At 41.3% G+C, this 27,986-nt stretch overlaps 1 protein-coding gene across 1 annotated transcript; it reads left to right on the forward strand.

The window, feature by feature from the left end:
• Nucleotides 1–27,986, forward strand: Tbx18 (T-box transcription factor 18). Its single transcript, XM_075965048.1, has 8 exons — nucleotides 1–321; nucleotides 1,270–1,474; nucleotides 3,478–3,579; nucleotides 6,416–6,587; nucleotides 13,970–14,137; nucleotides 16,901–16,965; nucleotides 23,222–23,316; nucleotides 25,171–27,986. Exons 1-8 carry the CDS (start codon nucleotides 12–14, stop codon nucleotides 25,893–25,895), a joined length of 1,842 nt encoding a protein of 613 aa, XP_075821163.1. The 5' UTR covers nucleotides 1–11; the 3' UTR covers nucleotides 25,896–27,986.

A 27,986-nucleotide genomic window follows, 5' to 3' on the forward strand; every position in this document is an offset into this window, starting at 1 on the left:
GGGCGGCGGGGATGGCCGAGAAACGGAGGGGCTCGCCGTGCAGCATGCTAAGCCTCAAGGCGCACGCCTTCTCGGTGGAGGCGCTGATCGGCGCAGAGAAGCAGCAACAGCTCCAAAAGAAACGGAGAAAGCTGACCACGGAAGAGGCGGCCGGGGCGCCGGACGACGCTGGCTGCAGCCGTGGTGGTGGCGCGGGCGATCAGGGCAGCTCCGAGGCCGACGAAGACGCAGCTCCCCCGCAGCCGCCTACAGGGGCGGCGTCCGGAACGGCGCGGAGCTGCACGGACGTGGAACGGAGCTGTGGCTCCCGCGGAGCGGCGGGTGAGTCGGCCCCTTCCCGTCCCAGCGGCTTCCCGGAGCATCCCCGCCCGGGTCCCGCGAATCTAAGCTTCGGGGAGGCTGTGCTCATGCGGGGGTCCTCCCCGGACTCTGTGGCTGAGCCCCGGGTGTCAGGAGCTGACCTGTTGGCCTCGCGCACCGTCCGACCTGGCTCCCAGTAGGGCCCAGCGGGCTACCGCCGTCGTCGCCCCAGCGTCGGGGGTTCCAGCCCACGGTGCTGCTCTTCGCCGAGCTAAGTTTTAGAAGCCCCGGGGCGCGTGCCGGAAGGCTCAAGCTGAAGCACTGAAACCGGGTCGGACGCCCTGAAGCCGGGTTTGCCAACTTGGGGAGGCTGCGGCGAGCTCGCCCACGCCCTTTCCCGGGAAGTCGAGCGCTTCTCGGCCCCGGCTCTGGGCGCCCGAGGGATGGCTTTTCGCCCTCTTCTAGCGGCTATGCCGCGGGGCCTGGGACGCCAGCAGCCGGGAGGATCGGAGGGAGCGGCGTCTGGAGATGGTTCCAGAAGGTGCCTTGGGCCGGGCCCTGCGAGAGGCAAGGCAGTTACTCAATTGTAGCGAGGCCCGGGGCTATCGGGAGCGGGGCAGCCGGCGGCCGAGGGATCTGGACCTTGAGCTCAGGATTGGGTCTCAGACTTAGGAGTGAGATTGAGTGAGTGAGTGAGTGAGTGAGTGAGTGAGTGAGTGAGTGAGTGAGTGAGTGAGTGACTGTGTGTGATGTGCCCGCGAGCCGGGGCCACGCACGGGCGGGGCGCCGCGTGGGGGAGAACACGGCCCTGGCTTTCAGAGATGGGGATTCAGTGGGACCCCGCAGGCCTCTAGGCAGCCCGCGAGCGGCAGGACTGCGGGCGACTCTCCTAGGGCCTGGCCCTGAGAAGGTCCCCCAAGGTCGGTTCTCCCTCTCACTGCTTCCCCGTCTCTGCTCTCTGCTGTCCAGGCAGCTGTGAGGACGGCTTCCTGCAGGGCGCCTCCCCGCTGGCGTCTCCGAGAGGTTCCCCGAAGGGGTCTCCGGTACCCGGCCTTGCCCGGACAGGGACCCCACTGCCCGCGCCGCAGGCTCCGAGGGTGGATCTGCAAGGAGCGGAACTCTGGAAACGCTTTCACGAAATAGGCACGGAGATGATCATCACCAAAGCCGGCAGGTAAACTTGAGCTCTCGGCGGCGGCGGGGGCGTGGGTGCTCCGGCATTCTGGCTTCACCCGACCCCTCGCCTGGCCACAGCTGCGACCGCTCCAAATGGGCCCGGAGCAGTAGGCCCTCTTTGGAACCTTCTTTGCCTTCTATACCGAAGCTCGGTCGATGAAGGGAGCAGCCGGGCCCACTCTTGTTCAAGTCAGGGAGATCTTTGTCAATATGGATGTTACAGTCTTGTCGATGCTCTGAGAATGTGCGGAGGTGCATTTAAGACTCTAGTTGTCTGTCCTGGACTAGGTAATAGATTGACCACTCTTGCTTTAGTTATAGTTAACTTACTTTATTCAACATACTTTTTTTTAGTTCAAAACTCTCTCTCGGGTTAGTCCTAGCACCGTGAACTTACGGTGTTTTGTACTATTCCGATATTAGGCAGCCATGAAAAGTTACTATGGGCATGTTTGCTATAAGAATAGCAGTGCATTGCTTAAGAATTATTATTCTGCTTTTTAAAAACTGTACACACACACACACACGAAATCCAATTCACTGCCTTAAATTTACTGAATACAAAAGCCTTTGGAGAGAAGTAACTTTTTAGACTATATAATTTGTCCGTCGTTCGTTAGTCAAATAAATGGACTTGTTGACTACATCATACTAATTTGAGGTCGGTGAGCGAAATTTGCGCTTTCAAGTTTTCAGCTCATTTAGTGTAACGAAATCTAAGAATAATATGTGTCCTTTAAAGGTTCTTTAAAACGCACGCACAACTCTTTTGGGGAGTACACATGGTAAAAACCTGGGTAGCATAAAAGTATCCAAACTTATTAGAAATTACAAAAACATATTTTATTGAATCCATATGCTACCTTCTGCATTCTCAGAGAGGTATTTTTTTTCATTAATGATCCAAATGCGTTCTTCAACAACACAAAGCAACAGTTGTCTTATAAAGGATGTAGTTAAAGACCTTGACTCTTTATCTTACAGGTGCACTGGAAGAACACTAAAACAGCCAGCACATTAAACCGCTCTCACGCTTAGTTAATAATCATGGACTTTTCTTTGTCTGGCAGTGGTCTTTAATAGCATTGCTGTAAAAAAAAATTGGTAGATAAATTTGTGTTATAAGGTTAAATTAACAAAAATGAGATTAGTTGGAGGGTCCTAGACATAAATCATTAGAAGAAAGTCCGAAACTTATGTTGTTTTTAATACACAGTAATGTGCTGCTGTATTCCTTGCTTCTGTGCCCCTTTTGAAGGGATTATGCGCATTTACTTCAGCATCCCCTTTAATACACATATCTGGGAAGTCAAAAGAAAATGGAATTTTCGTTTGCTTTAATTAGCAATAACTGTGGTTAGAAAAGAAAACATTTTGGGGTTACGGTGGGGGAAGGGAATTCGTAAATATATGTTGTGTTTAGTTTCTGCTTCCAATAAAGAAGTTTTACTATACCTTTCAAATTCAGAGCGCCTTTTGCACTTCGCCGTACCAGGCTGCAGACAGGAAGTCCTGTCTCAATAAAGAACATATTGTTTGGTTACAGCATGGCACATTGGCTCCTTGCGGGTTTTTTATAACCTCCTTTAAAATTTCACATTGTAATATATTTTATCGCTTTCAGGAATTTGAAATTTCGAGCAGTGATGTATTCATTATTTGTAGTAAGATAAGTAAGCTGCTTGGTTCTGCTTCAAAAGCAAAGTTTCTTTCCATGTAAAACCCTTTCACTTTTAAGATACATTGAAGTTTCGGTAAACACGGAGCGTGTGCCTGGTGCAACAAATCATGTTTCTAAAGCTATAGTTCTGACGTGCAACAAATCATGTTTCTAAAGCTATAGTTCTGACGTAGCCTATGCTCTGACACCCAGAATTGTGTTAACTACGTGTATGTTATAAATTTGTCTGCATTAAAATTACGGGAGGATTCTAGGCTTTATTCAGTTTCCATTCTTAATCAACCCAACCCCCGTTTCTCCCTCCCTCTCATCACATACAGGCGCATGTTTCCAGCGATGCGCGTGAAGATCTCCGGGTTAGATCCCCACCAGCAGTATTACATTGCAATGGATATTGTACCCGTGGACAACAAGAGATACAGGTACCTCTAGCAGAGCCATAGCAACACCAGGACCCTGCTGGCTAGTGCCTGTCTCCTCCATGGTCCTGTGATCCTTCTTTCTCAAAGTCTGTAGAATTTCCAGATTCAAGATCTAACTCCCATGGGTTCTAGACGCTGAAATGGTGCTTCTCCCCAAGCATGTGTGGAAACCCAGTGTTCGTTTTTAATAGGTAAAGAGATGTCCTCAGTATCTGAGACTATGAGTTGAGGCCAATCTGGCATTGCTATGGTGAAATATATCTTTAATGTTGGTTAGCGGTTCAGTTAGAATTTTTGATAGGAGGTGTTTAATACAAAATTTGCAACTACAAATGATAGTAAATGCTCTATTTTTTTCTATTTTTGATCTTATGCAAGTTTCCTTGTTATATTAAAAACCAGATGTATTTTAGACTTTCATTTGAAGAACCGTGTTTATAAGGTAGAAAAATAAAATTTCACAATTCACCGTGACTTAAATTGATCTGTGAGTGTGTACTGAATTGTTATCCCTGTCTTGTTTTTAAGTTGGTAATTGGCAGTTCTTTAAAAATTTCTATAATACTTGAATTTTGAAACAGAGTACATTTGTCTGCGCATCAAGCAAACTCTGAAAAGATGAGTTCTTTAGTTTCAAGCCTCTTTGCTTTTACTTTTTCAAGAAAGCAAATTAGAGATTTTCAATGACAATGCCTTTGGTTTATTGGAAGAGTGTAAAATGCTAATCTCTTTAAGAGGAAGTTTGAGAGTTTGGGAGAGCAGAAGACGGATCTCTATTTGAAAACTTCTTTCTCGTGTAGTGTAGGTCTAAATGAAATCATCCGGTTTCTATCGCTTTTTAAAGAAATGGATGTTTGTTTTGGTAGAACAAGTTTTTGATGTCCAAAGTATTCAGACTGAAATCTGTATATGAGCACAGGAGATACTAAAAGTGAATAATAGTTTTATTTGTGTTTTCTATTTAAGTTATATTACTTAGTCTAATTAAATAAGTTATTAGAAGTTTTGCTCACATTATCTGTTGACGAACAGAGAATAGAAGATACTAAATTTATTAATTAAATGTGCACGATTTAAACCCATATTCTAATTTGAGTTTTGTGTTGAGGACGATAATGTAATTCTCAGTGAGTGTCTAATTTACTCTTTCCTTTTTTCAAGTTTCTATTTTGTTTCTTCCTCCAATTTCCCCCCATATACTTTAGATTTTTTTATTTTACACAATCCATATTTACTTTCATAGAAGGCAATGAAAATTTACATCTTAATAGATCAAACAATGAAACACAAATTTGCCTTCTTCCACTATTTCTTAAAAAACATTTAGATTTGGTGCTTGGAATGCTTTTTGAGGAATGTTTATATGTCATTTTATTCTCTTCGAGGGTGTTGGATTTTGGACTATCTAATATGCTTAATTTTGCAAGGTTCTGTTAAAACAAGTTGATTAAATTGGACAGAAACTCGTCTTACCTGAAGTGCAGGCTGTTTCCCATGCGTCTCTACGGTTCCTATTTTATTTCCCAACTTTTTTCATTAGTATCAGAAACTATTTTTGGCTTATTCTCTATCAAAGAATGGCATTCAATCCAAGTTAAGAAACCTTATGAAAAATTGCTGATCTCAAAAGCTTATAGAAATTCATTTATCAAAACCACGCCATAACAATTAAAGGAAGGTTTTGAAAATTAATTTAAGTGCTATGCTTATATATTTTAAAATGCAAAGGCTATGGGGCTTGCAGTTGAGCTCAGTGAAATATGTAGCCATAGTTGAGACAAGAGCTTCACTAAAGACAGATCTAAGAAGATGTTTCCTGCTCCTTTAAAAAGATGTGTGTTTGCTACCCAGGTATTTCTGAACATTATCACTGTCAATTGTGCGCAGTATTTTAATCCATGAGCAGGAGGCAATATATCTAAATGTATAATAGCAATCATTTCATTGATATGCTACTACTTTCTAGTTTTTAAATTCACATTGGCAGATAATAATCTGAATATTCAGCTAAATTGTAAGATGTTGTTTATTCCTGAAAATTTTATTATTTAAATGTTTTCCTTGCTAAGTCAATTTATTTGTGTGTATTAAAAAAACAAAATAAGCTATTGTTCTTAACTGTGAGAATAGCATTAATTGGCTGTACTAATCAAGTGTGCTTTGTATGTTGAATATTGGTAGTGGGAAGCTAGTATTTGCTAACAAGTAATTTTCTTAGAATGAACAAGAAAGAGAAACGAGAAAGATTAATTACAGCATACATTTTATAATTCCTCAAAAATTTAAATTAGCCCGAATCATTTTATCCTCTACTTATAGTGTTAAATAATTGGGGAAAACAATTGTTAATGTTAAAATGACTAACTCTCCCCCAAAATAAACAGTGTGGCATTTTCTTCTCACCTCCCCAACTGTTTATTGCACCAGGCTGTACAGAGCCGAAAAGGGGAGTGACCTCTCAGGAGGCAGAAACTTTTAAAATTAGACACTGAAGTGTTTGAGATTTGCTCAGAGGTGAGATTGACAACTTCATAGTGTCTTCGGGTCAATTAAATATTCAGATGGAAAATATCAGAATAGAAATTATGTGTATTGCAAGCATAATGCGTTAGAGTTGAGATACTTGGTGTATGGGGGAGACAGCCTGTCTATTTTCACCAAGCTGTCAATATGATGTTTACTCTGAGTCCACCCCCACCCCTCCGTACAATCTCAAAAGTTATCGTGTGTCCAGAGATGTAAGTTTCTATTTAGAAAAGGGTGCACACTTGGTCTTGGTTGGTAATTCCAGGAGCTGGGGTAGTCCACACTTGACAGTTTGGTCTTTGCCTTGCAGGTATGTTTACCACAGCTCTAAATGGATGGTGGCAGGTAATGCTGACTCCCCTGTGCCACCGAGGGTGTATATTCATCCCGACTCTCCTGCCTCTGGGGAGACTTGGATGCGGCAAGTGATCAGCTTCGACAAGCTGAAGCTTACCAACAACGAACTGGATGATCAAGGCCATGTAAGTAGAAAGCCTCCCTGGCAAGAACAAAGCAGGCCGCACAGCCCAGTGCCAGGCTAAAACCTGCTAAGATTGTCACACCTCTTTCTATTTGGTCAGTATGTGAACAGGACATGTCAAATCAAGGTTCTATTTGTATCAGAGACCATTCTTATAACTGAAGTGTCCCGTAAAGCATTTAATAGGTTTAAACTAGATATTGGAATGAAAGGACCCAAGGCAGAGAGCATCTTTCTTTCTTTCTTTTTTTAAACCAAAACATTTATCTGAAATCTCACGAGGAGCTAATTATTATACTGAAATGTGCTTGGAAGTTTGGTCAGCAATGATTTATTGTGTCCTCTCTGTATCCAGCTCTTTTCCCAGTTGAGGTTCACCACAGTAATGACCTGGGCCTGAGTTGTTTGTCTGCTCCATCTGCAAGTTCCCAATTGGTCTGCAATGACAGCTAATGTGTCGAGTATATTATAATTCCCTTTACTCCTAGAGCTGCTGAAACCTGATACGTGGGACAGGGCCAGCTGTTCCAAAAAGACAGTCCTTGTTAACAGCTTGCTGACTTAGGCAGGATTCTACGTTATTGTTTTAATAACTCACTACCTCCGGGTTATGCTCCTTCCTGTTCAAAGCCAACATTTCGGTTAGGTGTGTCGAGTTTTGATGAAGGTAAACTGAAATGCCTTTGCCAACTTCCTCATTCTCAAATAAAGAAGATACTTCGCTTATTTGTAAATAAGCCACTCGAAATAAAGCTGTGAACTGTAATGCGCGTTCACACAGCTTGTGCTGTGGTTTGCAAGTGTCTAGACAGGACTTTAAGTGCCCTGGGGAGCTCCTGGGGGTAATAAGCTTCCTGTGACAAAGGTGGTGTCTACATGCAAATGCACAGCTAGCAAGATTTCACATGATGAGGCTTGTGTGGTCCCTCTATGCTTTAAAACGGAATTGGAGAAAGACATTTCATTTCTTCATGTATTTTTGTATATGACTTCACATTCCTTCTTTTTATTTTTACAATTCCATAACCAAGTTGAGCACTTATGGTTCATTTGGTTTTAGTGTTGAAAACAGCATCAGGCTCCTCTGTCTGACTGAACTATTGATAGCACATTCGTCTGAGGGATCTATTTTTCTGCCTTTTAGTGGGAAATTTAGACAAAATGCTATGTGGTGTTGCTTGCTTTCAAAACCTTGTTTGTTGGATTTTCTGAATTCTACAGTTTAAGAGATAATTGTACCTCAAACCATATTCTGATAGGGCACTCAAATCAATATAATCATCTTTTAATTCTAATTCTTAGTTCTAGGTACTGGCTTTATATATGGTATGTACCATACCAAATTTTATATATAGATTTATAAACCTAACTATGATTTTAGATTTGCAATTTTAACAGCTTTTATCTAGAAGAACATTCTCCAAAAATATAGTATGTGCATACATATGTGTAATACATATATGCATATAGAGAAAACAGTTATATATGTGTATGTCTCACATATATGTGTATGTATGGGAGAGAGAGGAGACAGAGAAGAAAAAGACAAAGGTAGGTGAGAGTTACAGAAAGAGAGGAGGAGGATATGAGAGAGAGAGAAAAAAAATAAATGTGAATATTGGTTTATGTGCTTGTGGGAGAGTTGCCCAGGTCCATGTTTTGGAGACCTAGGAAGGGTGAAGCTGTAGCTTGAATCTGAAGGTAGTCTTTGTCAGAGTTTTCTCATCTTCCAGGGACTTCACTCTATTTTCTCTCAGGGCCTTTAGCTGATTGGATGGCGTCCGCTCACTGCTACTAATCTGCTTTTCGTGGAGTCTGCGGACTATTTATCTCTAAGCCATACTTTCACAGCAATATTTTTGGTGCTGTTTGGCCAAAACTATGGCTATTGTGTCCTAGCCAAGTGAACAGATAAAATTAACCGTCACACAGTTATTCATTTAAAACATAAAAGAACAATTCCAAGTTGAAGTTCAGTTACTTGGACATAAATAAAGAGTCTTATAAAAGCAGCGAAAAACGGTTAAAATTATGGAAATGTTCTTTCTGCTGGTGAAATTTTCTGCTATGGTTGCGACAGGATGTACTCTCTTTGATCAGGCGGTATAGAGAATGTGCACAGGGCGCCTCTGGGAACTGGGTGAGATCAAGAAGCAGGGCATTGCCTTGGGGAGGTTAGTGCTTGCAGGGGCAGCAGCTCTGTCCTTGAAGACTGCTGCGTGTGATCACAGACACTGATGGAAGAGACTGGCTTTGTGAGCTTCTTGCCCAGATGGAAGAGAAGGGAGTTTGCAGACTGTCTGTTCATAGAGGTTCAGATGTTCATCCCAGCTCAGAGAGACTGGGAGGAATGCCGGAAGCCCTCTTCTGTGTGTACTCTCTTTGATGGCCCCGGTGGAAGCAGATTAGAGATTTGGAGTGTGCTTGTGATTCTACTGCCATCTGTGACTCGGGTCTGAGAAGGCAGCACTGTCAGGGTGGGACCTACTGGAGACCCTCGGGGACTTTTGTCCTTTTCGTCTTTTGCTTTCTATCACTCCATCAATTCTAAAAGAAGTCATTGTCACCTCTAATGAAACTGTACATGCAATAGTTAATTTCCTAAATTCCTTTCCTAAATTTTGATTCCCCGCCCCCCATTTTTACTGGGCTGAAGATGTACACACATGCGGCTTTGTGATGTGAGAACTCTGTGGCCCTGCGAGTTTTACTAAGTTAGAAAAGGTGATCCCAAGAATCAAAGTCTTGTAGGCAGTGACTACACTTCTGAACACATGAGATGATGTGTTTTCCCCAAAGTAACTTTTCAGCTTGCCAAATAACAGACCTGGTTCAGAAAAGAAAATGAAAGTGGATTTGGAGTGGCAGTATCCCTCAGAGCCGTAGCAACTCCTTGGATACTGTGGTAACTTTGGAGTCTAGTTCCTTGGGGGTCTAGCCAGCTCTGTGCCGGCTGTGGTACACACTGAGGCCGGTTCTTGGGCTGCCCTTGTGCAGGGGATTCGCGTGCTTGGATGGCAGGTTCTCACCACATGCCTGCCTCCTTGTTTTCCTGGAATCCGTCCTCTGGAGGAAAGTAGGTCCATGAGCATCTCTCTGAAAAGAAGACATTTGATGGTGCAGCAGCATCCATACCTACGCTACCGGAGATTCTGGCAATAGGCCCTGTCAGGTGGTCACAGTCATGGGCTCGTAGGAGTGAGTGTGTTTCCACTGCTGCTGACTTTGTAACACACATGTCCACACTCTCTTACTGTTTCTCCTTGAAAAACCAGACGGAAAAGCAGGATGATGCAGCAGAGGTAGCTGAGCTCTCTCGTGGGGAATGGTTGAGGACATCACATTAGTGATCTGGGGGAAGTCGGTTCTACTCTCAGAGGCCTTGTTTCCTCTGGGTCATATGGAATTAGAGACCCAAGGAAGCTGGCAAACTTGAAAGTATGTATTTAAGGAGGGCCTGAAACAGACTATCACCTAAGAACAAAAAGGAAAAATTCTACAATGCCTGTGACTGACTTATAAAGTTTCAACACTGTTTAAAGTGAGGTGTAGCTGGTGTTATAACACGTGCAGGAAGCAGGGGTAGGGTTGGGGGTAGTGTCAGTTTGGTCCTTTTAGGCCATTTGCTTGGCCTAATCCACTCTTTTATAAAAAATTATTCTTCTTTCGTATATTACATCCTGACCACAGTTTCCTTCTCCCCCTAGCAACCCCCCTCCCAGATCCATTCCTTTTCCTTTCCCTTCAGGAAAGGGCAGGCCTCCCAGGGATATCAATCAAACACAGCATATCAAGTTATAATCAGACTAGGTACAAACCTAATCTGATCTCGAGAGTTTGCCATCTAGAAAAATTTCAGTTCCACTGTCAAGCCAAACAACTAGATACCCTGTTAGACTTGAAGCACAACTGACATATCAGATAAATAAGTATGCTTTTGATGTAAACCTACTTGATTATTAATTAATAGTTAGCACTGGTAGAGGTTAAGCCCACGGCAAGTGTTTTACTGCTAAGCCATATCCAAACTCCACAAATCCAGTTTTTAAAGTAGAAAAGCATCTAGAAGCCTCTGAGTGGGAAAGTACTCTGTGTTTGTGGACACAGGCCTGTATGCTTTCTCTAATATTATAGTCTGCCCAAATTCTGTCTAAACAGATCAGACAGTATAGAAAGTACACATAAAATATAATTATTTGTGTTGTAATTATGATCTCTTTTTTTAAAAAAGGCCAATGGTCCCACATATCCTACTAAGTGAACAAAATATTGTTGATTTACTATGATTATAAATGTGACAGTTTATTGTGTTTATTGGGTATTGAGGTTGTGTGTCCCTGCATGCCATTGCACAAATCTAAAGGTCAGAGTACACCTTGCAAAAGTCACTTCGCTCTTTCCACCATGTGGGGCCCAGAGATGGAAGCTCAGGTGGTCAGAGAACAGAGTCTTCATAAAACGAGACTGTAAACAGGAAAGAAACATTTATTACCTCCATTCCCAGTTACTTCGTCCCAGTGTCTGAAGCTGGCTGTACACTCTTGGCTAATTTGTGTGGAATATTTTACCTTTGATTTTTTTTTTTTTTTTTACTGCTCTGGAAATGACTTCCAAAGGGATGATGGTTCTCTCTTGGAGTTTCTAGGTCCTGCCATGTATGAGCCACTGGTGGTTTGGTTCTTAGCTTGGGGAAGAGGAAGATTTCTCCTTTCATCTTTTCAACCCCCAAAGATACCTATTGCAGGACAGTTTTCCCAAGAGAAAGTTAGTTAAACAAAGGAGAGCCAAGTTAGAATGAACATTAAAGTTATTACTTTAAAGTGGTCGTTTGCTATTTTATGTTAATATTGAAAAGCGTGTGCTAGGACAGTATTAAGTTTGCTAGTTTATGTTGACGTTGAGAAGGGTACGCTATTACAATAATAAGTCACAGGAAAAGGACCAGGACAGTTAGGTTTGCAGGTGGGGGCTGAGACACAAGCTGCATTCACAGGTTCAAAATCATTCTTGTGTTTCCTGTATTGGGCTGGGCATAGAGCCTGTGCCTGCCCACATGGTGTAAATTCACCAGGAAGGTATGTAGATAGGAATGGAAAGAAAACTGGCCCTGGGCCTAGGGAGCTGTGAGGACATAGAAATCTCTAGGTTCTGTCGAACGTACCATTATTTTTTTTTTTTTAAAAAGTTGAGGTTTAGAAATGCCATGCTGAACCCTAAATATTACATAGCTACGCTCCTACCTGGAAGTCAGGGAATAAAATGCAGCTTCCCCCTCTGCTGTTCCCCTCACCAGCATATCTCAGAAAAAAATAAAAAAAATCGCAAGGATATAAACTGCATTAAGGATAGAAGCTGAGATTTAGATATCTGTTAAAAACAGAATTAGCCGGCATAATCTAGTAATAAGAAAATAAACAAAAGACATTCCCCACCCACTGAAAATCTGTTCACTAGACAATGCTAATGGTTAGACTCTTTGAGGATAATTTTGTTTCTGCATTTTCCAAACTTTCATCCTGACTCACAGCAAGGCATGCCTTTCGTGTGTTGGCTGTGTGCACACCTAATAACAGCCAACAAGAGCTTTTGAAAAAAAAATAGTACATATCTCTGGTATAGGCAACACAGTGTTCATACTGTATAATTTTACTTATTTAAATTTTTTTTTTTGGTCAAAGCTTCTAATAGTTCGTTCAAATTATGCCCTTAGTCCTAGAAAGAGGTAGTGGATAGCTGTCTGTGTCTCTCCCTCATGAGGTCTATTTTCCGTTTTGCATTTTCTTGTATTCATACTGCCTCCTTCAGAGGCTTGTCCGGTTGGCAAGACCTTTAGATCTACTTCTCAAGTGTGTCTTCCATTTGGCACAAAGAAAACCGTAGGGAATAAACAAAAGCAGAGCCCTTGACTGCAGGGTTGGCTGTCCCGAGAGTAAAGTCATGCTCTTATGACAGACATTCTCCGCGTCCCGGGCTGTTTGTGTTTGAGCTGGCCCAAGGCTCTGAAGTTGGATTATTAAACTGCCTACATTCTGAACACAATGAAGCACATCACACACCATGTTCCCCGTGACTTTTGTTTAGGTGTTTTCCTTCTAGATTCAAAATAACCAAAACCATGGATTTAAAGCTTACAGTTCAGAAAAACTGCATGCTTGTTAGCCAAAGTAAATTATGAGTATCTGAATATAGACTCCAAGAAACAAATAAAAACCCCGCTGTTTATGGAAGTTTTGCAACATAAAAGGCATATATATGTATGTGCATGTTTGTGCACACATACACAGGCACGTGCATGCACACACATACCTACCTGTGATGTCATCATCAGAAGTGATCACTGTTCATATCTCTGTATAAGTCCACTGTACTCAGTTTTAATTAGCCATAAAATATGTCTAAACAGTTAGGTACCATTTTTACCATTTTAAAAGCAAAGCCAGGCGTGGTAGGGCACACCTTTAATCCTAGCCCTCAGGAGGCAGAGGCAGGCAGATCTCTAAATTCAAGGTCTATAAACCGAGTTCCAAAACAGCAAGTCTGTTACACAGAGAAACTCTGTCTCAAAAAAAAAAAAAACCAAACAGAAAAAAAGTTTAAAAAGAAGCAATTTTGTTATATTGACTGAAATTTGCCTAAACACCACTTGCAACAGCTTGGTAATACCATATCTCACGATGTAAATTTCTATTGGTAACTACTAATCTACTCATACAAGTGGCTTATAGGTCTTCCACTGTCCTAGATTATGTAACACACATCTTGTGTATGAAAAGCTTTTATGGATGTGGAGCGATACCTTAGGACAAATCTGAGAGGGGTTGCGAGACCACATGGTCTCAGGGCAGGGTAGGCTCTCCGTTCTCCAGTGAGATTTGACTGAGAACATGGGCGCTGTACTCTTCCAACAAACCAGAGATTTTGCAGAACAAGCACAGGAGACGGTAAGGTGTCCTCCCTGTGCGTGTGCTATCACTGACGAAAAAGCAGTTTGCTTGGAGTTTGGAATTCCTGCCTGTTTCCCTTAGGAAGTGGATTTGGTACAAGGATCATTTCAATCTCATTTTTACTCTCATTGTTCTAATTCAGCTCATTGTAAATAAAACCTTTATGAATATATTATTGTATTTTAAGCAATAGAAATTTGATGTTGACTTCCTGGGCCTGTAGTGAAGGTTTCTTTAAAGTGTTTTGTATTTTTATACAAATGTCACAGATGTCTTCCTAGCCTTTCCCTGCAGCTTTGCTGTATTTTGTTAAATTAACTTCCTGCATCTTCAGAAATGTAACTTTCCTGCAAGAACTTATTTTCCACGTTACGTATTTGTGCATGCCGTCAAATTGGGAGTGATTTCTGTTTAATGTGGCTTTCCCCCTTTGATCTAGATTATTCTTCATTCCATGCACAAATACCAGCCACGCGTGCATGTCATCCGTAAAGACTGTGGGGACGATCTTTCCCCCATCAAGCCTGTTCCTTCTGGGGAGGGAGTGAAGGCGTTCTCCTTCCCAGAAACAGTCTTCACCACAGTCACCGCCTACCAGAACCAGCAGGTATTGTTTCCACAGTCCTCTTGCTAGACTCCTGCTCTCCATATTGCTTTATCCAAACGTTAAGAATTACTATAAAACATTTGCTATGCATGATGCCAACAACGTATACATTTTTGCAATGACAACCCCTGGTCCGTACAAACAGGCTACTCGAGTTTTGACTTAAACTGAGCATATATCTTGCAATTAGCAGTGCAGTTTTACTTTCCATCTTGAGATACTGAATCATAGTGTCATAATTAAAGTTAGAAAGCATGTTACTTGCCTAGACAATAGACAAGTAAAATATGAAAAGCTAGTTGTATCTTAGCATGAGATGTGGTTTTAATACTGCAGCCTGTGAGTTATAAGAAAAATTTCAGACAGGTTTATCCTATACATTCCTTTTGTATATTTTTAAAGGGCTGTTTTGTTTAACTATGATTTAAACTATTATTCAGGGTACTGATATAACTGATATAGTCTGAGAGATGGGCAATTTTGAAGTGATGCTGTTATAATGGTTTAAATAACTTGAGAAGTGATATTTTCTATTTTTCTATGGGAAAATGATTGTGTTTCTTTAAGGTTGTTTTACATGGGTCAATAGTGTGAGTGCCTCTTACTGATTATCCAGTGTGTGCGCGCACACACACATGCACGCACACATAGACACACACACTCTCACACACACACACACACACACAGAGCTTGGCACATTATGGTGCAGGGCACTGCTCAACAAATACCAACAACTTAGTTAAGAGTCAACAAATTAGAATGGAAATGGGAAATGCTACCACCTTCTGTTTTTAATTTTTCAGAACTATCATTTTTTTTCATTATCAAGTCTAATTTATTTCCATGATTCAAGAATGTATCATTATAGGCTATTTAATGACCGTATAGCAATTGATAAAATGAAGGAGAAAATATTGGACACTTTCTTTTCTAAGAATACAGAAAAGCATTTGACAAAATTTACCATCCATTGGTGATAAGATTACTAATAAGTATGAAAAATACATACCCCAGTGTAGTAAAGCCGTATCCTTCAAGCCCACAGCTAACGTACTCTTCAGTGATGAGTGTGGTTTTTCATCTAGGATCAGGAACTAACCAAGGATGCCTTTCCTATCTACTGGGTTAATACTGGATATTATTTATTTATTTATTTAAGATTTCTGCCTCCTCCCCGCCGCCGCCTCCAGGAAATTTATAGACTTTCTGATTAATGTCAATGTGATATTCGTATCCTGGGTTCATGAACCATTGTACATAATTTTTAAAGTATTGCTTTTAAAGAAAACATAAAACTAGGGTAATAGCTATGAATAAGTTGCTATAGTAAGTGAGGAGTTTGCACAAAACTCAGTATGGCATCCATAACCTATGCTGAATAAATCTGATAATATTAGCATTAAAAATAATGATGATAATAACAGAACTATATATTTGTTTAGAAAGGTGCTTTAGAAAAGTATAAATCTATACTCATAACTAACATCTGAAATATTTAAATTATTTAACGTTATTTAAACATTACTTAAATGAACAGAGAGTTGAGCTTTAATATTGTCTGTAATAGAAAATTCTTTTCAGTGAGAGAATGGCAATTAATAATAAATTAATCAGCAAGCTTTTATAACATCATTTATAATGTAGTTATAGCCACATATCAAGATGATATCTGATGGAACTCGTGTGTCTGGAGTATTGCAAGACTGATGAGGCTAGGGCTATGCACAGGCCAGGAAACGAGGTTGCAGGGAGGCCTTCCATCTCCAACATGCTACCCAGCCAGTCTCATTCTTAGCAGGTTAATGTAATCACAAACATGCTCATTAATGCCATAGATTTTATAAGACCAGGAATTTGGAAAGCAAAAGACAGGGAATAGGCTCTGCATGCCTTTGTGCAAAGGACAGATCTTCTAAGAAACGAAAGTGTTACTCAAAAGTCAAGTTTAGGATGGTGTTAGTCCACCATTAATGGAGGTGGTGAAGATATTTGTAAACTACTTTCTTCTAGACTTTGAGACCTTAGTGGGCAAGAAGCCAGTTTTGAAGCAACAACGTGAAACTACTTAAAATTAAGTATTTTGAAGCTAGCATGTATTTCTACCACGTTCATTTTGATTTTGCTCTGTTAGAAACTTTAAGTCAGATGTTTAGAATCATTACAGTTCGATGACCGGCTAGCACTGCACAGATAAGAGATGAAAGAAAAAGCAAAGGGTAGGGGAGAGACAGAACAATGCTATGGCAAGAAGGTTAGGGAGTGTGGGGACTTCCAATTCTGAAGAAGGCAAACAAGCATATAGTTTGTCAATAAATGCAGGCTCTGGTTGACATTCACTTCTCAGCACTTCAAGATAATTGGGGTTAAACCATACTCTAGAGTCGAAGGGAGTAACTTCAATTTGAGAGGATGGTCAAATAGGACAGTGTGGCAGGAGGCTATTCAATTCAGGTTCTTCCTGCAGACATACTCAAAACAAAATAAGCCTTTATCCGTGTATTAAGATGGAAAATGAGTGAAGAAATACCTTTTTCACAGCAGATGACTGTTCTGGATGACTTCTGAAGTCTTTTATCTTCACTGTTAGGATATTAAACCTAGAGAGGGGAACAGAGAACACACACACACACACACACACACACACACACACTCCTCTGTCAGTTAAATTTTGTATTGTCGGTATTTTTACAGTTATCTTAAGTTTTAAGTAATGCTCTGTAATGTTTATATAAGATTTAGTGTGGTCTCTTCTCTACTCTGCAGATCACTCGCCTTAAGATAGACAGGAACCCATTTGCCAAAGGCTTTCGAGACTCCGGGAGGAACAGGCAAGTGCTAGTAAAATCTCCTGGTTGTTTTAGTAAATATATGTAAAGTTTTAGTGTTTTTTTTTCTGTTATGAACTTTTAAAAGTTAATTTAATAAACATAGTGTTGGAATCACTTGTGATGAGAATTCAAGTTGGTAAACATTGTGTCTTGGAGGTAACTTAGGTATAGAGTGTAGTCATATGGCTGCCCTAAGGTGAGCTTTAATGTGTGAGGCTGGGGTGAAGATGCCAGCTCTTGGCATGTATATTGCATGTTATTTCTGGAGAGGCCATGCAGCAGCCGACCCAATGGCCCCTGTATCTTCATACTCCAAGAAATTGTTCTTTCTGCCTTTTTTGGTTTAGAATGTTCTTAGTGATGACACACTGTCTACTGATTCTGTGTGATGTGATAAGAGTGTGATACTCTCTTATTAACTCAGATTTTCAACTGGAATATGAAATCATTTCACATTTCCAAAAGACCCAAACTTCTTCAGTTTTCAAATTTGTCTTGGCCCTACTGACAGCCACACACTTATTATTTTTTTTCTGTGTTGTGTTTTACGGTGTTTGCACTAAGTGGGCCAGCAACAACAATTAACTCCACTCTATCATTTTTATCAAAGAATAGGTCACCCAGGCTGTTTGCTGCAAGTTTCTAAATTTATCGATATGAGTCTATTCCAGTAAAGTTCAGTGTTACATTTTCTAAAATAATTGCTGGTCATAGAGGGTGATAATAGAGGAACAGTCTCTAAATGCCCTTTCAGGTAAGGCTTTGATGTGCATATGATAAATACATTTTTATAATAAGAAACATTTGAACTCTATTACTTCATTCCCCAAATTATCCTGATGTGTTTTGAAACTGGCATTAACTGGGTTTGTCTACACCAACTGAAAACCCTCAGTTATCAAGAAGCAATTTCACTTGAAACTTGAGAAGGAAAGCAATCAGGTAATATTTTAGGTTTCCAGTGTTTTCAGCTGATTAGGCCATCGAGATAGGTGACAGACAGGACTCAAAATGTGCCAAAGAGACTGGGTGTCATCCTCGTTTACAGTGCTGTTAGTTACCTAAGCCACACACAACTGAAGTACTAAAAGGCACCGAAAATTCAATGGGACTAGAGTGTCCTTCCAGTTAGTGTTAGGAGGATCAACAAGACTGGCCAATAGGAAAGAGTCCTTTGAAGTGCTTCACTCTGTGAGAAGGGTTGCAGGAGTTAACCAATTTATCTCGCCATGAAATTGCTTAATGTCTTTTTGGAAATGTTTCACTGTGGTGAAAAGTTGTGCCTGGTGGTTGTTATATTATGCTTCTAGTTATCTTGCTTTTCAGGGATGTTTTCAAAGACTGAGTAAAGACCAATAACTTAGTAGCTCTAAACTGATGGGTGCGGTGGTAGAAGGGAACTGTGAAGTGAACCTTTTTCTGCCTTGGAAAATGTTTGGGTGAACCCTCCTTGTGAACATCAGAACAACACTTCAGAGTCATGCATTGACTTTGTCACCAGAAAAACTATATATTAAAACTCTATAGGAGGGCCACACTTAAGTACTAGAAGCCATGCCCAAGTTGTTGATTAGTCTGGGAAAGATGGCGCGGCTGCTGACACTGGAGAGAGGGTCACTATGAGGCAATGGCTATGAAGTCTTAAAATATATTTTGGACAAAAAGTAACAAGTGACATTTCTATAAGAAGCTGGATGATGGGACTGGAGAGATGACTAAGTGGTTAAGAGCACTGGCTGCTCTTCTAGAGGTCCTGAGTTCAATTCCCAGCAACCACATGGTGACTCACAACCATCCGTAACGGTATCTGGTGCCCTCTTCTGGCCTGCAGGAATACATGCAGGCAGAGTACTGCATACATAATAAATAAATTAATTTTTAAAAAAGCTAGATTATGGGTTCATAAGATACAATTTGAGGAGGAATTTTAGATATGCCAGTGTAATGAAAAGACTTGGTAACTTCAATTGTGCCATTAAACATCCTCAGTCTAATTGGTGAAAATAAACCACGGAGCCTGTTGTTCAGTTTGGAGGCCACAGGCTCGGTTTGACATGGGTTCCCTTCACTTCTGGCTGTTTGGAACTATGTAGGCTTGTCATCAAATGGTGCTTTGCATTATTTCTTTTGATTCTAATAAAACCTGTAATATTTTAAATCAACACACAGAAATAGTGAATTATGTTTTAAACACTCTGAATTTTGTTAAATTCAAAATTCTTATTTTGCTCCAAGTGATGGCCTTGCTACAGGTGAAATGAGTTGTGTTTGTATAGAGCTGTGGTTCTCAGCTTGTGGGTTGAGACCCCTTTGAGGGTCAAATGAGCCTTTTGCAGAGTTTGCCTAAGACCACAGAAAAACACAGATGTTTACATTACAGTTCATAACAGTAGCAAAATTACAGTTATGAAGTAGCAATGAAAATATGTTATGGTTGCGGGGACACCACAACCTGAGGACCTGTGTGCTCAAGGTGCAGCTTCAGGGAGGCTGAGAAGCACAGTGTTAGAACTTTCTGATTAAATAAAGGTGGAAATAAAGTTTTCACCTTTTCTCATGGAATACTGCTCCATGTTTAAAAAAACTGACCTTAGCAGTGTGAAAAAAAATCCGCCAATTTAAAATATTTCAAAGTTATGTGTCATTTTTCTTAAAAAATTAAAAAGAACACGTGTTCCATGAGAGGCTTCATTGAAAGTATAGTGTCTCTGAGGGCATAGAGGGACATAATATTTTTTCAAATATTAATAGAGGAAAGTCTATGAAAAATATCCACAATATTCCTTTATTTTCTCTGGTTCTGCTGTGCAGGTTTACTGTTTTTTAAAACAAACTTTGATTTTTATTTCCCTCGTATATGAAATAAACACGTTGATCAGGACACAAAATAAACACAGGCGTATGATTGCTTCGGCTTTATAAACACCATTCTGTTTAATTAAAAAGTGTCCTTCTCTGGCTGCTTGTGGCACTGCGGCCTGTTTTACGGGAATCAGTAGCCTCAGCCCTTGCAGCCCTCCTGCAGGCCTTTGCTCCAAGAGTGAATTTATGTGCTGAGAATAGCTCCATTCGGCAGTTGGGCCTTAGGTTTGACCCTATAAAAGTTTTTACTCAGGAAGGTACAAAAATTTCTTCTCTTAAATACTTCAGGAAAAGCATAACCATTTTACTAAATAAACTCAGCCATTTGATAGCATAAATGAGGGCGCTGGTAAATGTGGAGGCTGTTCAAAGGCACCTTGTATAAATTATCGCCTTGGCTACTCTCCTGCAGGAGAGACCTTTCATCTTCTCTTTAACTAGATGGGAAAAGTCTCCATTACTGGAGAAAATGAAGGCTTTTTAACAAAAGTCCAGATTCAACTAATAAATATTTTATAACTGTTTCCTGCAAAATCTCTGAAATCCTCGGTGGAATGGGCAGTGTGAAGTAGCAGCCTCGGGCAATGTATCAATAGCTCCCAATCAGAATGCTTGTAGTAGGGGTGTCCCCTCCAAGTTGTCACTTTAGGCGTAAATATTTGCTCTGCTCAGTAACTTCTCCCTATGAATTTGATTTGTGGATTTGAAACATAAGTCAGTTAACATTGCTAAAATAAATAAAGCAGCAAAACACATCTATTGAGTCTACAAACTGCTGGTTTTAGTAAAAGTGTTTCATAATTATATTGGTATTTTCACTATCCAAAACTACCTTTATTAAATTAACCTGCCTGGGAATAAAAAGTAGATAGTTTGTTTTTAAAATAAAGGTGTGAACTAATATTCTTTAACAAAAAGTGCTTTTCTCTTGAAAACAGTAAAGACTTAGTATTGGTTTAAGCTAAATACAGAGAGACCATCAAAGCAATACTCAATACTCATTAGACCAGAATTAAATAAAACCTACAGATAACACAGTATTGAGACAGACAAGGGCCACAAACTTCATAGAAAAAAAATCAGTTTACCATAAAGAAAATGTTATTGTGTAGTATGACCTCAGGTATTTGACTTGTAGTTTCTCCCACAGGTATGGTATCTGATTTACAAAAAGTAGAGTAAAATAAAAGCCATTTAGAATGAAATAAATTATAGGTGGATATAATAGTGCTTTATAGCTCAATCTTCTCTGGAAACTGAAATCCAGGGAGGACAAATGAGTTAGAGTGACTTGGAGTCACTGGTTCTTCTGATTCCAGGCTAGCACACACACACACATGTATGTACCCCACACAGTTCTGTCAGTGACACAGTGATTATATCAGAGGTCAGACTCCTCTCTTCCCATCCACAGAGCCCGGGAGAAACAGCTGGGGGTGTTTTCCCTGCAGTAGCCTCTGTATGGGCTGCTGATGGCTCCTCTGAGACTGAAGCAATTAGGAAGGTCCCCGTGCGAGTCATGGCAACAGGAGGTGTAAAACCTTGAAGGATGGCAATGGGAGATGTTTTCCTTGTGTAAATTGTTGCTGCTCTTGGAGGAGCTTCCATTGTGTTGGAGAGGTCACACGCTGGCAGGAGGTTTTCTCTGCCTTAGTTCTTTGTTCGTGGTTTGTGGGTGCAGGGAGGCAGCAGCTGAGTTGAAAATAGTAAGAAATGTTAACAGTCACGAGAAATTTCCAGGTAGAACGTTACCCAGAAGAAGGTTTTTCTGTTTCTGTAGTGCTGAGGATGAACCTAGGTCTTTGTGTGTCCTAGGTACACTGGCTAGTTTGTAGGCATCAGAGAGGAAGGAGCCTCAGCTGAGGAAATGCCTCCATGAGACCCAGATCTAAGGCATTTTCTCCACTAGTGATCAGTGGGGGAGGGCCCAGCCCAGGATGTGTGGTGTCATCCCTGGGCTGGTCCTGGGTTCTATAAAAAAGCAGGCCGAGCAAGCCAGGGGAAGCAAGCAGTAAGCAGCACTCCTCCATGGCCTCTGCATCAGCTCCTGTCTTATTGCTGCCTTGTTTTAGTTCTTGTCGTGACTTCCTTGAGTGACGAAGAGCAATGTTGAAGTGTAAGCCAAATAAGCCCTTCCCTTCCCACCTTGCTTTTGGTCATGGTGTTTTGTTACAGCAATAGGAACCCTGACTAAGACTCTAGATTTGTGGTAAAGTACCGACATATAACCCTGGCCCTGACTGTGTTATCTTTCTAACAAACTGCTCAGGGTTGAAGTGGTTGAAGTCCCAGGCTGTCTTGAGAATGGCTAATTGAAGGGAAAGGCTCAACCCCAGACGCCAGGTTGTATTCTTTAGCCTCCACATATAAGAGGGAAGGAAGACTGAGTCACTATGGTAGGAAGTTGTGTTTGCATTTAGAGGAGTTGCTTTTGTTTTAAAATATACAGATGAGATACAAATAGTCTGCCACCAAGTTTGTCACGTTACACATCAGTTCACTAAGTGTGTATGTGAGGCTGACTAATAACTTACAGGGTTGCTACTAACTCTGTATAGAAATAGGGAGCTTTGGAGAGCCCTTTCCACCCTTTTGCACACTGTGCAAAGCTGAGTGGGAAGTCAGTGCTGCCCCCTCCTGGCCTCCTGGTTGGTAGTGGAGATTGTTGCCCCAGAGCAGAAGTTAGTTTTCTTTGATTGAGGTACCAAATGATGGCAGAAATGCAGAAATGTCTCTTAGAAAAGAGAACTTGACATAAAGATGTTTTTGTAACTATCTCCTTCATTGTCAGAGGGCGGACTCCTTTGGCAGGAAGAAAAGTCCCAGAGTGCTACAGAGCCTTGGTCTCAGAGTAGCCAGGATGGACTCAGATCCTCAAGTCCATGTGCTAGCTTTAGGGTCCTGAGAAGTTTGGCAGGCATCTTGGTAGGTTTCCATTTTCTTCCCTACATCCCTGTGTGATGATGGAAGTCACAAAAAATTCCGACACCAGTTCAGAATTATGAATAATAAAAGGGTTATTTATTTAAGAGAAAAACGTACAGATCACTGTCCTAGATAACAGTCCTCTGTGCTAATAATTGGCACAGAGCCTAGCAGATGAAAGCGGGAGCTAGAAGCAAGAGAGAGGGTACACGCTTTACAACTGCTTTTAGAGTATCAGACCACACCCAAGTGGGCTGGTATCTTAAAGGCTATTGGCTGAAGGAGTGGAATGTGCTCCCACAGCACCTGTGTGAAGCTTCTCCTTTTGCCTGTGGCAGTCTCCTAACCTGCCACTGAGTGTATAATGCCAATACCATGGTGTTTATTCAAATGCAGATTTGAATAAACTACTAGTGGAAACCCCAACCTTTCCTAACTAGACTCCATTTGTCCTGACCTTTCCATGTAGAATGGGATTGGAAGCCCTGGTGGAGTCTTATGCTTTCTGGAGACCATCACTACGGACTCTCACCTTTGAAGACATCCCTGGGATTCCAAAGCAAGGTAATTCAGTTTCCTGGGTCATGCAAGCAGACCTGAGAAAAGGTGAGGCATAAGAGGTGCACACTTTGATACTTATTCCCACAACGTTGACTCTATCACCAACATCCTCCTACTCCAGGACCGATCTCTTTTCTCCATGACAGGAGACAGGCCAGGAAAGATGGCTGTCCTTTGATGTTAGAGGTTAAATAATGCATGGTTTAGCTGTTTATTTCATAATGCTTGCATCTTCCTGACATCTCTCACGGAGACGTGTGATGCTGGGCTCCAAAGTCAAGCGTACTCTACAAGAGTTGCCCATGCCAATTCCTCTTATTCATCTATTGTCTTTCAGCAGGGTTTTCTTATTGGGTCTGTGGTGAGATTTGGCACACTGGATCAGACCATTTTGAGCTCATTTCTCACAATCCCGGAACTTCTATCTCCTTAGAGAAGGGTGACATCTTCACTCTGGTCTGCTCAGGAGGTAGACTCTCAGGTCACCCATGTAGGCAGATTTTACCAGGATCCTGCCAGTTCCCAGCGAGAATTTCATATACTCCGGTTTAGATTATTATCATTGGTTGTTTTGGGCTTTTAGATTATTTAAAGAAGCAGATGAAATACCGTTGTTAGAATATTGAAGGTTTTACAGCTTAACCAGCCCTTTGGAATTTTCCATTCTTAAGTTATGTCAAGTTTGTAAGTATCAGTCTGCCAGCAAATGCAGAGAAGGGAGTTGGAGAGCAGTAGAAGGGAGTTGCTGGTGATTGGTTGTGAGATTAAACCACCCTCTCTGAGTGTCACAGTCTTGTTTATTTCTTAGACCTTTGGTTTGGGTTGCATGTGATTTGCCAACCTGGTTTCTAGCTGGAGTTGAGATTTTGAGGGTCAGAATGATGGCCCAGTGAGACCTGAGTGGTACAGGTGTCGATGCACACAAGCCTCAGTGGGAAGCTACAAAGGTCCACGAGGCGTGGCACCCTGACCAGGCTGTGCTTTCCTCTGTGAGGAAGTGTATTGAGCCTGAAAAGACCGTGGGGAGAAAGGAAATAACACAGGTCGAAAAGAGCAGTTTATTATACTGTCGAGGCAAGAGGCAAAATGAGATGAAATTTGATTTTATAAAATTTCTGGTCAGTTCGGCATTTGTAATATTTGTTTTGGCAAATAAGAAAATGTCAAGAAAGCAAATTGAGATAGAACATGAAAATTCTACGTGGTCGTGCCTTACTGTTTTCTGTTGTTGCCAAACATTTTGTGTTCATCATTACCTAGAAAGATATTAGTCCTAAAATAGTCTTCCAAAATTTCATCACATTTAATCAGTTAACTAATTTATTATTATTATTATATTTATATGTGTGCACGCATGCGCTTGCATCTGCGATAGCACATGTGTGGAGATCAGAGGACAAATTTTGGGAGTTCATTTTCTCCTTCCACCTTGTGGAGCCCAGGAATTGAACTTAGGTTGTTGGGCTTTGTTGCAATTATTATTACTACCCTTGGAGCCATCTTACCAGATCTCGGCTTAAAAATAGTGAGAAAATAGGCTAGGCGGTGGTGGTGCATGCCCCAGCACTCAGGAAGCAGAGGCAGGTGGATCTCTGTGAATTCAAGGCCAGCCTGATCTACAAGAGCTAGTTCCGGGACAGCTAGGACTGTTACACAGAGAAACCCTGTCTCAGAAAAAAAAAATTGAGAAAATGTTTGTTACTCAATATGAGTTCAATGGAGTGAATTCATTGAAAGCTAAGCCCCTTTTAACCTTTGTAATTCCCACCCTTGAAACAAACCTTATATATTCCATTCACTTACCAAAATTTAAAGAAAAAGTTGGAGTCATTCTTTACATTGCAACTTCTATTATAGGAAACACAAGTTCCTCCACTCTACTGCAAGGTACTGGGAATGGTGTTCCTGCTACACACCCTCACCTGCTGTCTGGCTCCTCTTGTTCCTCTCCTGCCTTCCATCTGGGGCCGAACGCCAGCCAGCTGTGTAGTCTGGCTCCCGCTGACTATTCTGCCTGTGCCCGTTCAGGCCTCACCCTCAACCGATACAGCACGTCCTTGGCAGAGACCTACACCAGGCTTACCAACCAGAGCAGCGAGACTTTCGCCCCACCCAGGACTCCTTCCTATGTGGGTGTGAGCAGTAGCCCATCCATGAACATGTCCATGGGTGGCAGCGATGGGGACACCTTCAGCTGCCCACAGACCAGCCTATCCATGCAGATCTCGGGGATGTCCCCTCAACTCCAGTACATCATGCCGTCACCATCCAGCAATGCCTTTGCCGCTAACCAGACCCACCAGGGGTCCTACAACACTTTCCGGTTACACAGTCCCTGTGCCTTGTACGGATACAACTTCTCCACATCCCCTAAACTGGCTGCCAGTCCGGAGAAAATTGTTTCTTCCCAAGGAAGTTTCTTGGGGTCCTCACCAAGTGGGACCATGACTGATCGGCAGATGTTACCCCCTGTGGAAGGAGTGCACCTGCTTAGCAGTGGGGGCCAGCAGAGTTTCTTTGACTCCAGGACCCTAGGAAGCTTAACTCTGTCGTCTTCTCAAGTGTCTGCACATATGGTCTGACGAAGCCTTTAAGTGAAACTGCGTTTGAATCGAATGGATCTTCCTTATTCTTGAAAAAGGCAATATGGAAAAAATGTGCATATAGTAGAAAATGAAGGCTTTCTGAGGATTTGTACTTTCTCTTGGCAAGACTGTAATTAACTATGCATATATGTATGCTGTATATTCATAGCATGTAGTATTCTGAAGGCTTCTCGCTGCCGTGTTTATCCAATGTCAAAGAATATTGACTACATGCACTGTGTTTATCCAGCGTGAGCAGACTCTAAAAGCGAAACGGTACACTTGAAAGGTGGTAATGATACTAACCAAAGACTTCTCTATTGCTCCTGTGCAAAGTGATGGGGTTCATCCCAGCAGTTCCACACATTCCTAACCAAAGATTTGCAGCTTCAGTGTCAGAAGAGTGCTCTGAGCAGTTCGTATTCAGGTGTTGGTAGCATTATGATCTCTATTTCTGGACACGATGTGAGACCCTCCAGTGCAAAAGCCAGTTAATTCGTAGTGCGTTTCTGTGGTATCTGTAACAATAAAGGCTTAGCTTTCCATCCCTGCTTATTCTTGTTTACCGTCCACCTTGGGTCTAAAAAGCCATGGCTTGGCTGGTGTTTATTTCCTGAAGGAAGGTGGAGCAGACACTTGTGCTTTTCACTTTCCATTGGACAGAAAATGTTACCAGCAAAAAATGCATCTCTACTATTTTAAAATGGCTCCCCCATTTCATTTAGTTTATCAAGAAGGCCATTAAAAATGTCCTGTAAACAATCTGAAACTTTAATTGCCAACCAGGGAAGGGGTTGGATTGTGTGGTATGAGAAATTGCAAAAAGAGAAAGTCAGTCCAGCTCAGATTCTTTTGTCCCAACGAGTAACGCTTATTTATTGATTTTTAATTAGAGGAATACTGTCATCCACCCCCCGAGGCCTTGGTGTGGCTTGGTTTTTAGATTTAGGGTCATTTGTCCATCTTTGAGCTGCCTTGACCCCTGGTCTGTGAGTAAGGAAGAGGCAATTTATGCTACTTATTTATGTCTCATAACTCCAACAAATTGAACAGTTCCTCCTCCCTAGCCTTATCTCCCTGTCTGATTCTTTTCCAAAGCAGATAGGTCCTGGCTTTATGGTGCCAATGCTACAAGGAATTTCAGAGGGTTATCTCCAGCAATCTGTCTTGTGTTGTAGTCAAAGGCCAAAGGCCATTACTAGAAAGGCCTCCTAGGAGGACCAAGGAGGAAGACACTCATTATGATAAGTGAGCTCTAAAACTTTTAACCTCAACAACATTTTAGCTTTGGAAGTGAAGAAATGAAAACACGATTGACTTCTTAAAGTGCCTGAAATGAGCATGACTTGAATTTTAAAAAAAAAGGAACTTTGATAGTAGTCAGGGAGATGAGCAGAAAAAGTGAGGCATGTGGGATGGGGCCCAGCTCCTTCTGGTGAGGACTCAGAGCTTTCCTTCTGATTAGCCATAGGCTTCCTCTAATCGCTCCCTAATTTGCATGGGGAAGGAAACTACCCCAGTTTACTTCTTTACTGAACAGGATCATTGTTGGATATTTAGGGGAATGTTATGTTTAGACAGAACGCATTGGATTTGTCTCTGTTTATAGATACTGACAGATTTTTCCCATGGATTCTATAAGAACGTCATCAGATTAATGACAATTTGAAAATCTAACATTAGCATAAAGGGACATGAAATATGTGATAGGTTTTATGCATGGTTTTATTAACTTGACAGAGATTTGGGAAAAAGACTTTGAGGGTGAGTTCAATCTTTGTGCTCAAGGAGATAGTTTTCCATCTTGAGAAAACACTAAGTAGAACATTTCCCTTTTTTGCTGTTGGTAATTTGAGATGACACCACGATGTGGGTAGACTTTTTTTTTTTAGTCGTTTTGGTAAAATTTGCAATATTGTTCAAATGCTGTTTTAGGTTTTGCAGTAAATAATAATCACCACTTCTCTCCAAGGATTAACCTTTTATTGTTGTATTAATGACATGCGTACATTGAAAATTATAACTATCTATCTGTATTTTATTAAGAAGTACTTAAGAAATTATATTAAAGTGCATTATTAAACCTTT

The sequence above is a fragment of the Microtus pennsylvanicus genome, chromosome 3, assembly GCF_037038515.1.
Source record: "Microtus pennsylvanicus isolate mMicPen1 chromosome 3, mMicPen1.hap1, whole genome shotgun sequence".
Classification (NCBI taxonomy): domain Eukaryota; kingdom Metazoa; phylum Chordata; class Mammalia; order Rodentia; family Cricetidae; genus Microtus; species Microtus pennsylvanicus.

Coding starts and splice junctions, on each gene's coding strand:
- Tbx18 (XM_075965048.1), top strand. CDS start 12: ATGGCCGAGAAACGGAGGGGCTCGCCGTGCAGCATGCTAAGCCTCAAG. Junction 6,588..13,969: donor AACTGGATGATCAAGGCCAT/GTAAGTAGAAAG, acceptor CCTTTGATCTAG/ATTATTCTTCATTCCATGCA. Junction 14,138..16,900: donor CCGCCTACCAGAACCAGCAG/GTATTGTTTCCA, acceptor TCTACTCTGCAG/ATCACTCGCCTTAAGATAGA.